Here is a 13,371-nt window from a genome sequence, read left to right on the forward strand (position 1 = left end):
ATACGACAATACTTCATGAAAGTGTGAGTCCCTTTTTTTATATTTTAGCATACCCAAATCTGGGAAGCATCTTAGGGTGTCATAGTTCGCTAGCGTTTTTCTTAGACATACATAAAATACAGAAGTATCTTATAAACACTAGTGAACTAGATTAGAATTTTCTGCAGAAATATATTCCCGAAAACAATATAGTCTTCAGCTTACGTTATTTTACAAGTACTTGGGGACCATCTGAAGTGCGGGACACCCTCCTCCCTAACCGGACGAGGACACAGCACGTTCGTCGCCAGCTGTCTGAGCGGGTACGGGACAGACAGCAGCCCCCAGGCTCTCCCTCAGCTCGGCCCTACTCCGAACTGTCGTCAGCACCCAGGCGGCCTGACAGCCATCGCACTGCAGGGAGGCTCGCCGACTGGCCAGGAGTGGGGGCCAGGGCCAGGGAGGGAGACCCAGGCGGCAGGGGAGGCTGCCAGGCGGGGGGTGAGGGGGCGGGCAGTGTGCTGGTGTGGCTCTCAGCGCACGATGGACGGTGGCGGGGGCTCGACCAGGTCAGGACTCTAGAATGACGGCCTGTACGGAAAGGGCCTTCCAGGGTAACGGAACGGGTCCTGTGTTTTGGGACCGCCCCTCCACCCCCTTAAGGAAAAACGCAGAGGGCCGGTGGGGCTGGAAAACCACTGAGGCTCCTGCACTGGTCCGGGGAGGACGAAGCCGGTTCTGATCGCGTCGGTGCGAGACGGGCCACAGTGAGCAGCGGCCAGATTTGCTCGTGGACGGACGTGGCGAGAGAGAAGACAGGAGAAGAATGCCTTCTGTGACAGGGACGCCCTGAGCGGAGCGGAGGCAAGTGTGGCCCGAAGGCCAGCTCGATGTGTCTGCTGGGTTTAAAGGCGGGGGGGGCGTCCAGCAGGCTCGAGATGAAGACCTGAGGGTCAGTGACCCGTGCGGTGGCTTCGAGGTGTAGAAATAAAATGCTCGGGAGAGCGGGGGGCGTGACGGAAAACCAGGCCAGAGAGAACACTCAGCAGACGCGAGCGTCATGTCTCAGCCCGGGAGGTGCCTCGCGACGCGACCTGCCTCCCCCAGAAACGACAGATCTGACAGACCGACCTTTAGCCTTTTCCCGTCCAACTCCCCTCATGTCCGCCCCGCTCCCGGCAGAACTCAAAGGAGCTGCCCACGAGCGCGTCCGGCCCGGCGCAGGCAGCCCGTGGCCCCCGCACGGAAGGAAGGAACGCGCTCGACGCCGCATTCCGCCCCCGACCGCGCGGCTGTGGGTGCCGGCACCGCTCTCCCGGGTCTGTCCCGACTGCTCTCAGGAGGGTCTCTGACTCCTCGCCCTGCCTTACTCTTTGTCGCAGCACCTGCCACATCACCTGTCGCTGTCTCACCTATCACACCTGTCTGGGCTCTTGTCCCCTGAAGGGACGTGAGCACTGTGAGGACAGGGTCTCTGTCTGGCACACAGGAGGCACGTGCAAACCGTTGCTGAACGAACCAGTGAATCCAGGGCTGGGGAGGAAGCGGAGGGGAGCGGGGTGAGCAGCAGGGGTGCGGAGGGAGCCGGGAGAGGCCGCAGATGGGGGCGGGGCAGGGTGCAGCGCTGCTCTACTCCTACGTGGAACAACGCAGTGCGTCATCCAGCCCTTTTCAAAACCCGAATTTTTACGGAAGTATATAGTGGAAGGCAGTGAATCTTAACAGAGCAGAGCAGGCTCTTTGGCTTGTCAAGCAAACTTTCAACTAAAACTAGTTTTCACTGTCTAAGTGGAGCAGCAGAGTTTCACCACATCTGTGAAAAAGCGACATCATCAACTGCCTGTTTTCAGTAACTTAAACCAACAAGCCTAACCAAGGCGACAGTGGGCAGATGATCAAAGAGATTCCTGTACCTGCGTCCTGCTGAGCCCAGTCGCCTGGGTTCACTTGGCGCAGCTGGGCCGGAGATAGGTACCACGGAAACGCCGAGTCTGAAGGGATGTCGGTGAACCGGGCGAACTTGTCGGTGGCGATCCACTCGTCCTCAACGAGGCCGGAGAGGCGCGGAAGGATGTAAAATATGGTCTGGAAAGAAAATTGTAAAATCTAAGTGTTTTCCCTTAAAAGCAACTAAGAAATACATGACAACACGTTTAAAGCACAGCTTATTACTAATGTGTCCTCCCAAATGATTATATCTGATCAAAATACAGACTTGCACTTCTGTCCTGTAGCAGCTGTCCGTAAAAGCTTGTCGTCTTTCCTAAGGAGTCAGGGGATTCGCTTAGGACATCCTGAGTGCTGGCAGACCTTCCGCTCTGGCATCCTAAGTGGATGTAAAAAGCCACTGTGCTCTTAATAAAAGCAAAACGTGTTTGAAATTAGTCCATAGTGCTGCTGGACAGCATTTGGAAAAAGGCTATTTACTGATCGCCCCCTTCTCCAGAAGCAAGCAAGTTCGAGCTCTTTCGATGCCAGATCTTCACTTTTACTACCATTAGACAAATGTGCAACCTAAGTCTTGCCTTGACCGTGTCTGAGCCACAACAAGCCATTTATTTAGCCTTTGCTGTTGCCTTCAACTTCCTCACTGTAAAGTGTGAAAAAAATCGGGTTCAGACAGCAGGGGGCAGTGTTCTGTCAACCGCACTATGGACAGTAACTGTTCACTCGTGACAGACAGGATCCTTTCCTTCTCTTGCCCACGAAAACTGAGAACCAGAAAATCGTCAAAGGCGAAAGGCACATGAAAAGCATTAGTGCGAGTAACAGGCAATTAAAAAATGGAACAATAAACAACATGCACATCGTCATGAAATCTTTAAAACGAGTATGATTTTCTTCATGCCAACATTTGTGTAAATTTAAACTGGCAAAATGATCGCAACTAGGTATTATGTAGGTGCAAACACAGGTACAAAGGTATAGAGAGGTGGCGTTCGTGTGTGCCATTATTTCATTCGGACACAGCTGTGGTTCCTGTCACTCGTGGAAATAAAATACGGAACACATGAGCACGAGGCAGCCAAAGGCAGGGCTGGGGGAAAGGAAAGCCGGGACTCACTCCTGCTGGAAAACCGAACGGAAAGGCTGACTTAACACTAGAGTCACTAAGATCCCTTCGGAAAGATGGCAAAGCACCTGGGCACCAAAGGACACAGAACAGAGCACGTTAAAATATGTGGAAAATCCTAAGCAACTTCTGCAGTGAAGTGACAAAGTGCACGTTAATGTTCCGTAATGAATATCTCGCAATACATAGGTCTGTGTTTTTTAAAGACCAGCTTATTAGTAATCCATCCAAAATATGTGCTTATGCACAGTAGCTGACGTTACTGATACTTCCACGTTCTGTAAAGAACTAGGTTAAATGCTTTAGTTCCAAGACAGAACGTTATAATGATTGTGAAAGAGGAAGAAAATGCAATTTATACAAATTTTTAAAATTTATATATTGATTGATTTACATGCTGGTTGTAATAAACATGGTTCTTAAAATTACATAAGCACGTTCGGTTACAACCCACGGTGAGGTGATGTGTCATTTGCTATACAATTTTAGTCACCCAGGACCTAGAAAAGGCAATTAACAAAAAGATTTTTGTTCATTGTTAATCGACTAACAAATCGATATTTTTGTTGTTCTGTCGTTAACGATGGGCCTCATTACGACAAAACCTCACCTGCACAGCATTTCTCCCTCGTGTCCTTTTCACGTCGGACGCAACAGATTTCTGTTTGGAGTTAAATACCCCCTTCCAGTGTTTACGAGCCTGACACTGCCTGAGAAAGCGAAGACGACTAGCAAGTCGTCTGCGGAAAGCGACAGAGTTAAACTTGGCGCTGCACGGTGTTAAGCTGAAGTTTGCAAGCAAGGGGAAAAGCCGGCCGGACCGTGACCGGCAGCGACCGCAGGAAGGACACACAAAGGTTAACGACACAGGAGAATCTGCGGATGCCGCTCCCCTCACCTCCAGGCAGTAGTCCCTGAGTGGGTGGAACGCTGCAAAAAAGAAATGGTCTTGGATGCGCTGCCAATTCCTCCTGGCATTCCTGGGGATGAAGAAGAGGGCATGAGGGGCTGTCCGACAACGGACGCTGCGGGCGCGTGAGGGGAAGACACGGTACAGGGCGCAGCGCGGGGCGAGGCGGGCGGGCTCCAGGCCGTAGGAAACTTCGCGAACGCCGTCCTGACGCGCTTCGCCCGTATCGCCACGGTCCACGCACTTTAAAGAGGGACACTAAATTTGACCCTTAAGAAATTAACCTTCTCAGAGTCACACAACAAACACGACTCAACAAGAATGAAACCGGGTCTCGAGGAGGGTGTGAGAGGCCACAGGACGGGGACTGCCCGCCAGCCGGACCCCGAAACCCCCGGGAAAGAATTCTGAGGGGGCTACACAAGGAATGTGGGTGGGTGGGAGTCCTTAAGTCTCCGGTGGTAAACACGATTCCGTCCGGGGAGAAAACCGTCTCACCAACCGCGTTCCCTCCTCTGAAGAGTCAGGACACAGAGCCGAACCGTGGAAACGTTCACAAGCCCAACACGTTTCACGTGAGTAGGTTTTAAATTCTTTACACATTTGTCAAGCTTTAGAAGGCGAAAGGTGGGGAGAGAAATTATACAGCACGGCCGGTTTCCATCTAAATTCTCTACCAACAAGCCAAAAGCTGAGCGAGCAACTCCGCGGCGTCTTCCTGGCGGGGCCACTCCGCTGTGGCCCGTGCGACCTCTCGCCCCGCGCCTCAGCAGACGCCACCCTCACGTCGCACGGGTGAGACCCGCCGCCTCCCGACCCTCCCGTCCTCTCCCTCCTCTCTCCAAAGCACCCGGGGTGTGCTCCGGGTCCCAGCGCCTGGACGTCGCTCCATGTCCCCCCCCTGCATCTCCCCATCTTCCCTCCGGGCCGCTCGGACGGCCTTTACGTCTAATCTTAACCAGCAAAACAAAACCCTCGTTTCAGTGTCCATCAGTAGGGGACAGGGACGCGGGACGTAACTTACGACACAGCCACACGATGGAACAGCTGTTAAAACCCCACTTTGGGGGGGAGGCGGAGAGGCAGGAGACCCCTTGTGGGCGTGTGATTCCTTCCTGCGGCTCTATTCCCTGACCACGAACACCCGTCCAAACACGACTGTCACCCAGAATGAAACAGAAGTCCCGCGACAGCACACCCGGCACTCACCACCGTCCCGACTACGCTCTGCAGGGACGTTTCTGGAGAATTACCTGCCCAGCTAGGCCGTGATTTACCTTCCTCATCACCTGTTTTTCTTTTTTTTTTAAATTAAAGCCATGAAGTATTCCAAATAGTCAAATACAGACAGACACCAACAAAGCCACCTATCGCCCGGATTTAACAAATGTCACTACGCTGTCCCGCCCACTCGCTGGCCACGTTCATTTGTTTCTACCCACGGGCCGCACTACTGAAGGCGCTGTGCTACGCCCAGGGGGCCCTTCAGGCTCCTCCTTTGAACCGCAAGCCCCACTCATCTCATAGCGAGCTGACCCCCACCTCTGCCCTCTGCACCCCCGCGCTCACGCCCGCCGCGGATCTGCTCCTCACACTTAAAAATGCAAAGGCAGACGGGACGGCGTCCTCCTGGAGCCGCGATGCCTCAGCTTCCCATGTCGCTCCCCGCAGCCCCCTGCAGCCCCCCTGCTGCTGGCGCCTTCCCCGAGCTGGGAGCACAGCTCACGCCCCAGCCTCTGGGCCCCAAACTCCTGCCCAGAATTCCCTTTGCCCGTTGCCCACGCAGCCCGCAGGTCGTGACTGAACAGTCTCAGCACAAAACCGACCTTTCCAGAGGACTCGCTGTGACTTAAACCTCTGTATTTACCTGATGTCTGACTCCACCTGACTGTGACCTTGAAGACAGAAGCGCCACCTGTCTGTGTGCCGCTGACCCCAGCACTCGGCCAAGGAGTCACCAAATACGAGGAACGACAGATGCCACACTCCCACACAGCACGACGGGAGGCGACAGCCAGGACCCCGTGAGAACGATCTGGGCCCGGGTCAGCGTTACAGGCGGCGCTGTGCGGACCACTGACGGTGACGACTCCACTGGGAGCACGCGGTGCTCCCCCCGCCCCCCTCCCCCTTCCCGTCCCCCACCTGTGCCCCGTCCTGCCTCCCCGCCCAACGCTCTGCTGTCCCCTGCCCTGTTCCGCCTCGCAGAACCGTACCCCAAGATTTACATTCCTCCGGAGCCTGAAAACTCCCAGGCCCACTCCTCACCCAGATGCCCCTTCGACAAGCGTCTCGACAGCCAAGGCAGGTCGGGGGGTGACTGAGGGCTTTGCCATGGCGCCACGTGACGCTGCCATGCCCCGTGAGCCGTCTCATCTGGACCGCGTGTCCACCTGACAAGGCAGGGACCCGATGTCCGGTCTGGTGCCCACGACCGCGCTGCTCCCCGCCTCCGTCCACCTGCCTGACTGCTGCGCGCTTCTGAAGGGAAAGCCGTGTCCGCGGGTGACACCCTGGGCCCCTGCGAGCTGGCGGTCGCCGGGAGAGTGCGTGGGGGAGGGTGGCGGCGCGGGCTCCTTACCCCGCTCCGTGGGCGCCTCCCGCGCCGTCCGCGTGCCCGAGGCTGGACTCGACGACTGGCGTCCAGGCGTCGCAGCCGCGCGCGCGCGCCGCCCGGCACAGGCTCCAGGTCCTCTTCAGCGCCAGCAGCGCGTGCAGCCGGACGCCGAAGTTGTGGTGCGAGCAGCAGCGCAGCGCCAGGACCAGGGCCCGCGTCAGCGCCGGGTCCTGGAGAGACAGACAGGGGGCGGTGGGTGCGGACACCGCGCTCGCCCCGCCCCCCGCGCCCGCCGCCGGCCCCGGCCCCGCCCTCAGTCCGCGTGCCCTGACGGGGGCTCTGCACCCACGCGGCACCGAGTGGCGGCAGGGACGTCAGGAGCGGGGGAAACGACGCTGAAGCGGCCTGGACGTCCCCGTCACCTTCCCCCGTGAGCTCCGCACTCTCCCGCACCCCAGCCCGGAGCTGCCGTGCACTGATGGTGCCCGATTTCTAAAACCACGCAGGTCGACGTATGCCGAGAGGAAGTGGCAGATGTCAGCGTGCACTCGGACGGACCCAAACTTCTAGTAAAACATCGGATGTGACCTTGACGCTCCGCCAAGCGGGGCCTGAAAACGGCCACTGGGCCGCACTTGACGGAGCTTACACACCCAGCAGGTGTGGAAGGGGGGAGCTAGGGTCTGAACCAGGTCTGTCTGGATCCTGGGCACATTCTCTCGAGCGCTGAACCCCCAGCCCGAGGTGCTCCACAGGGTCCTCCAGGTCCTAGGCCTGCTCTCTCCCCAGCATCCCACAGAACTCTCCACCACCAACCAAACCAGTGTCTGCCACGACCCTGACTGTGCCGTGTCCCTGCACCTGGTCCGCTGACACCTCCCCGTCTGCAGGCCCTTGTGCTGAATGGGAAGCCTTCCCACGACACCGGGACTCAGCGTCTCTGCTGGGCGCGGCCCCCACCGTGGCCCGCGCCACGCTCCGGTCTCCGTGCCCCTGTAGACAGATCTCTGCCTTGCTCACCCCTGTATCTCTGGTCTAGTACAGTGCTCCGTGCAGCAGGCACTGAAAAATATTCTGAATGAATGAATGACGTGAGCTTTGGTCCCAAACTGACAGGTATAAAGGACCAAAGACAGCGCAGCCATTCAGGAAACTGGAGGCCCCTCAAAAACTAGCAGATCTGCCGTGTGCCCAGCAACCCCACCTCCGGGTGTTTATTCACAGAAAACAAACACTCATTCAAAATCGCACACACCCCTGTGGTCACCGCAGCGCTTTTTACAGCAAGACGTGGAAGGGACCTCAGTGTCCCTGATGGACGGCTGGATGAAGGTACGGTGCACGCATTCAACCAAGTACCACTCAGCCACCAGAAAAGAGGGAACCCTGCCACGCAACAACACGCATGGACCGTGACTGAGTCAGAGACAAACTGCACGACCTCGTGTGGGATCTAAACACACAAAACAAGCAGAAACACACGCACAGAAACCAAGAACGGACCGATGGCTGCCAGAGGGGCGAGGGACAGTCACAGCGATAACTGCACAGGCACGGACAGTCGCTAGACTTGGTGTGGTGGCCACACTGTCAGGTCTGTAAACGTCGAATCACTGTATCGTGCACCTGAAACGCATACCTAAATTTAAAAAAGCTGACACTCCCTGAGCACGTGGCACCTCCATGTCATTTGCGCCTCCCGGCCGGCCCTGCAATGGGTGACATCACGTCCGCCCCACGGAACCGGAAACCGAAGGTGCAAAGCCAGACGCCAGGTCCCTCGCCAGGCGGCACAGGCCGAACTCGGCTTCCCCCAGACTCCCTTGGGTTTACTGAGGTCCCTTTCCTGGCCCGGGGCCCCACCCAGGACACGTGACAGTCACTGCTTCTACAGTCCTCTAGGCTGCGACGGTTTCTCAAACTTCCCTTGTTCCTGATAAACCTCGTCAGCTCCGAGGAGCTGTGCTCGGGGACTTTGTGGACTGTCCCCCCGTGGGGTCTGGGGGACATTTTTCTCACAATTGGACTGGGGCGACAGTGTTTTGAGAGGGAGACCAGAGGTGATTCTCACTTCGCGATGAGAGTGCACGCCACGCCACCAGCGTGACAGCACGGTGAAGTCACCCTGCTGCAAAGTCACCCCCCCCCAGCTGCGAAGTCACCCCGGCCCTGCGCACTGCTCTGAGGGACGTCACCAGTGCAGCCCTCGCCCAGGCAGGGGGCCTGCCCCTCCTGGCAGGTGGGGTGGCCAGCGTGTCCGGAACTGCACAGATTTGTCATCTCTCCCACCTATTTCTCCATTTCTTCCTATCAGGATGGACTCGTGGAGGTTCGCTTTGTACTCTGGGCTGTGACTCAATATTACTTTATTTTGTGGCTCGGATTGTTTCAGCTTTAGACGTGGGCTGGGTGTGCGAAGGGACACGGGAGCCCACCGAAAAGGCTCCCAGTGGCTACAGCCGTGCGCGTGTGGGCACTGCCTGGCCTGATGCACGAGCTCCAGACTCGTCTTGTGTTTCCTGCCGGCCCTAGAACCTGCCATTTCTCCAAGGAGCCCGGGGTCCTTTCATTAGAGACTGTGTTAGAAGCCAAGATCTGGGTGCCAGGTACGTGTCACCGCACGTGGACACAAATCCGCTGTCACGCTGCGTCCTGTCAGACGGCGGTTCTGAGTCGCACCTGACCTCAGCACAGGCCCCACGTGCGGGCCGAGTGACCAAGGAACACGCTGAAGAAGCGCGAAGTCTTGAAGCAGAAACAGTCGAGCAGCTGGGGCCTTACGGGTTGGAAACGGAGAGGCAACAAAGTACACGACGTTGGTCTTTAGTTCGATATCTCAATTTGACCTTTTCCCCCAGAAGATGTTGAAATTGAGGTTATTCTATTCCACTAATCAGCATCTCTTTTTGGATGTTTTGAAAATTAAAAATAAACCTAAAATATCTAATATACATTAAATACAAAAGGGGCTTAATGGAGAAATAACATCAGATGTAACAGTATCTTCTAAAACCGAATTGATTTTCAGAACCTGCCAAAACTATTCCTGAGCTGTGTCACCCACCCTGCGGAAGCAGCTTCTCCCGCGGCAGACTGCAGGCAGATCTCTTCCCTGCACATTTCAAATGCCGTCATCTGATGCTAACGCTTGCTGTCTGGATCTCACCGTTAAGTCTCACGAAACACGGTGAACACACTGCCCTCTGGCGGCGGACGCCATCGGACATCACCCGTGCGAGGGCAGCACCTCGACTTGAGAGGTGAGAATGGTGGAGAGAGAATTGATGAAAGATTCACAACTGAACCGTGACCGTTCCCAGCTTCAAGACGCGAACACTCCGGGATTTCTGGGAAACCTCCCCCTCCCATAATTTCATCTCATTTTCAACGCAAAGCAACGCTTCTTATCCCGTGTTTTCTCCTCGTGTACGACACGTCAGAACTTTCTTCTGTAGAGTCAGTAAAACAGAATCCTGCTCTCCATCTCACCGGCAGGTTTTCCTAAGCTCCTCTCGGCGGCCACAGCTCAGCTCTACCCACCGTGGCGTCAGCCCCCAGGGACACTGCTCCGGCCCGAGGAAGGCCTGGCCCCCGCGTGCCAAAGGGCGGCGTCACGCTGTGCCAGCCTCCGGTTACTGACCTCCTGTCATGCTGACCACAGGTTTCTCTGCTCGAGCGTTCGTTAAATGACACGCCAGTCAAGGAACAGCAGTTAGCGCAGTAGGAGAAGTCCTGCCTAAATCATCTTGTAAAAATACTCGCATAAAATTAAAAATCGCATCATAAAGTCACCATTAATGTGTCTCTAAACGTAGTCTGTGCTCAGGCACAGGTGCGAGCAGCTGCACCTTCCTGTGCACCTTCCTGCGCACCTGTGTCCACGTGCGTGTGCACGGGGGGGAGGGGATGCTCTACGTGAAAAAATCTGCACCAAGTCAGAATTCTATTTTGATTGTCAAGTTTAAACTTATAATTGAAACTCACCTTTTCTGGAATATTTTGAGTAATGACGTCCAAATGTGACAAAACTGATAAAAACGTACAGATGCTCGTTTTAAGGTTTTCTTCACCCTGAAAAAATACCACATAAACAAGAAATCACTCGAGGCTCACTGTGGCCGTGCGTGTGCCGCATTGCGCTGCCCGGGGCACGGGGTTGGGGCGCAGGGTGGGGGCCCAGGGGCAGACGCGGTTAAAAGGTAAGAGTAACTTCCTAGGGCCAAAGCCCACACACAGGACGGCCAGCAGACCACAGGGTGCTCATTTCACTGTGAAGGAAGTGGTGCCCTCTGGTGACGGGTGACGGGGTGACAGGTGACGGGAGGCCTGCACGGGGAAAGGGCTACGATGCAGAGAAGGGGAGTGCTGCAGGGCGAGAGGGAGGAAGCAGGGCAGGAACGAGAGCAAGGAGAGAGGCCCGGTATGGCGAGGGCAGCAGCGCGGCGGAGGAGTGGCGGACAGAGGGCCCGAACGTGACGCGGCATCTCGGAGAGGACTTTGAAAGGCCTCGATGAAAAGCTACGTAAGAGTGTTCAACCGGACGCTGTTTCTGATAAGCAGCTGACGGGTGCTGGTGGACAGGAAAGGTCCAGACAGAGTTCATGGGGCCCTCCGAGGACCAGGCAGAGTTCAGGGGGACCCTCCGAAGGCCAATCGGACAGTAACTGTCCGACAGCAGCTACCAAACGTCCTCCACATGCCAGGCACTGCGCCGGCCGACTCGGCTCCCGCTGCATGGCGTCTCGTGGGGAGGGAACAGAGAACCAACCGGGCAGTAAATGGAAATTCCAACTAGAACAAGGGCAGCTGATGTGCCGCACAACCCCACAGGGGATCCAAACCGTCGGGGAGGACGCTGCCTTCAAAAGACATGAATGACACGCCACCTGAGACGGGACAGTGGCAGTGATGTGGACGCAGAGGACGAGGCACAGGTGTGCAGTGCCCGAGAGGTCAGAGGAGGTCGCAGTGACCGCGCCCTGGCAGGCCCCGCCCACTGTGGAGCCTTGGTCACACCCTCTGCTTTGGTCAGGGAGCCACTAGCAAGCAGGACGCAGACAGAGACCGGGCAAGTGCGCGTTCATCAGGACGTGTCGTCCCCAATGCCCATTCCTGGACCCTTAGCAGCTCCACCGTCCCCACGACTGCAGCCGAGGTGACACACGTGAGTGAAGGAGCCGCCTGGAGTCCCAGCCCCGGCAAACCGCGAAAACAGCAGGACGCTGTTCACGCTCCGGGTTTCAGTTCTAGCAGCAGGACACTGCGGGGGGCGGGGACAGCACAGGGCGGGACGTGCCCGAAGGCGCAGAAACCCGCGGGCCTCGCTGGAGACTCTGGTCCTCATCCCCAGCGACGGTTCAAGCGAGTGCGGAACCTGACCGCATTCTCGCTTGAGAAACCCGCGCCGGCTTCGGGGCTGGGACAGACTGAAACGGAGGCGGACGGCTGTCGGTGGCCCGGGAGGGGAGCACCGCGCTGGCGACAGTGGCCGGGACCGAGACGTGACGGGAGAGGCCGAAGACGGGCAACGCGGGGACACGCGGGCGGTGGGCGCGGCAGGACCTGCTCGCGGAGCGGACGGGGTGGGCGTCGAGGTCCGGTTTGTGCGGCCGCGTAGCCAGAGGCGCCGTCCGCGATGGCAGCGCCGAGTGTCGGGGGAAGCAGGGCGTTTGCTGTCGGACGCCCGAGTCTGCACGACTTAGATCCGAGAGTCTAGAGCAGGGGCCGGCACGCTTTGTGCGAAGGACCCGACGATGAGCGCGAACGCGGCCGTGCGGCCACAGACGACACCGCGGCCAACGGGCTCCGCTCCGCTCCGGGAGGCCGTGCCGGCCACACCTGGCTGGAGTCGGCCACGCTCCGATTCAGCACTTGGGGGGCGACGTCTGAAGCAAACGCATCAGTGAGTCGTTCGCCAGAGACAGTGATAAAACGGACTACGAAACAGGAGGGGGGACGGGAGGGCAGCTTCAGACGCGCTCACGCCTAACAGCTGGACGGACGGGAAGCCGGGAAAGGGCGCGGGAAGGAGGGGACAGAGGGCCGGGAGCCAGGAAAGTGGGCCACAGACGGGGGACAAGGGCGCTGTCAGCACCTGGATGGCGGAGGGAGGAGGTGGCGGCGAGGGCTGACTCGAAAGGGCGGGGCCGGGCTCAGGGTGGCAGGACCCAGAAGACAACTGGGGGAACACCTGGGACACCGCCACCGAGAAGACGCGGCTCCTCAGGGATGAGTTTTACTTCCTTTAGAAAACAGGTCATGTGCTTCGAACCCAGGAAGAAAAGGGTGCGGGGCATGTCCGGGTCCCCCACCCCGAGTTTAGGGACCTCTCCCACCCTACGGGTCTGCAGGAGGCTCAAGTGGCAGATTTCATTTCCCAGACTCCCTGAGGCGAACGAGAAGGCTCCGACCTGGATCGAGACGCCCCGAATCCCGACTGCAGCCTTGTAATGCGACAGGCGGAGCCCATAGGCGCCCCACGTCCACGCTGCTGGCGGAGGCCGCGGCACTGCGGTGCCGGCATCGCACGTCCACCGGGGTGGAGGCTGTCCCCGGTGGCCCCGCCTGTGGCCACGGCTCCGGAACACATAGCCCTGTCCCGCCTCGTTCCAGGCCCGGTTCTGCGACCTGCCCCCTCCACCGCTGGTGGGAAGTCCTTTTCCCTTCAATCAGCAAGTTGTTTATTTGCTTAGATGAAAAGCCCTGGTGCCCACGGAAGGTCGGGAGAGACTCTGAAATGAGCATACGGGGTCTGAGACGGCGCTGAGCAGGGGGACCCACCAGAATCGCGGGCGGCACCGCTGCAGGCGAGTCGGGGAGGCCTGGCACAGGGGGCTGGGGGAAGGCGGACGC

At 57.8% G+C, this 13,371-nt stretch overlaps 1 protein-coding gene across 1 annotated transcript in view; it reads right to left on the bottom strand.

Moving 5' to 3' along the window:
• Positions 1-13,371, bottom strand: part of TARBP1 (tRNA guanosine 2 -O-methyltransferase TARBP1) — a 71,358-nt gene that overhangs the window by 9,439 nt on the left and 48,548 nt on the right. Inside the window, exons 24-26 of the mRNA XM_039850341.1 lie at positions 6,544-6,749; positions 3,951-4,032; positions 1,893-2,064 (exon numbers count right to left, since the gene is read on the bottom strand). Of these exons, the coding sequence (XP_039706275.1) occupies positions 1,893-2,064; positions 3,951-4,032; positions 6,544-6,749 (460 nt within the window). The remainder of the gene's footprint in view (positions 1-1,892; positions 2,065-3,950; positions 4,033-6,543; positions 6,750-13,371) is intronic.

This window comes from Pteropus medius, unplaced genomic scaffold, assembly GCF_902729225.1.
Source record: "Pteropus medius unplaced genomic scaffold, Ma_sr-lr_union100, whole genome shotgun sequence".
Classification (NCBI taxonomy): Eukaryota; Metazoa; Chordata; class Mammalia; order Chiroptera; family Pteropodidae; genus Pteropus; species Pteropus medius.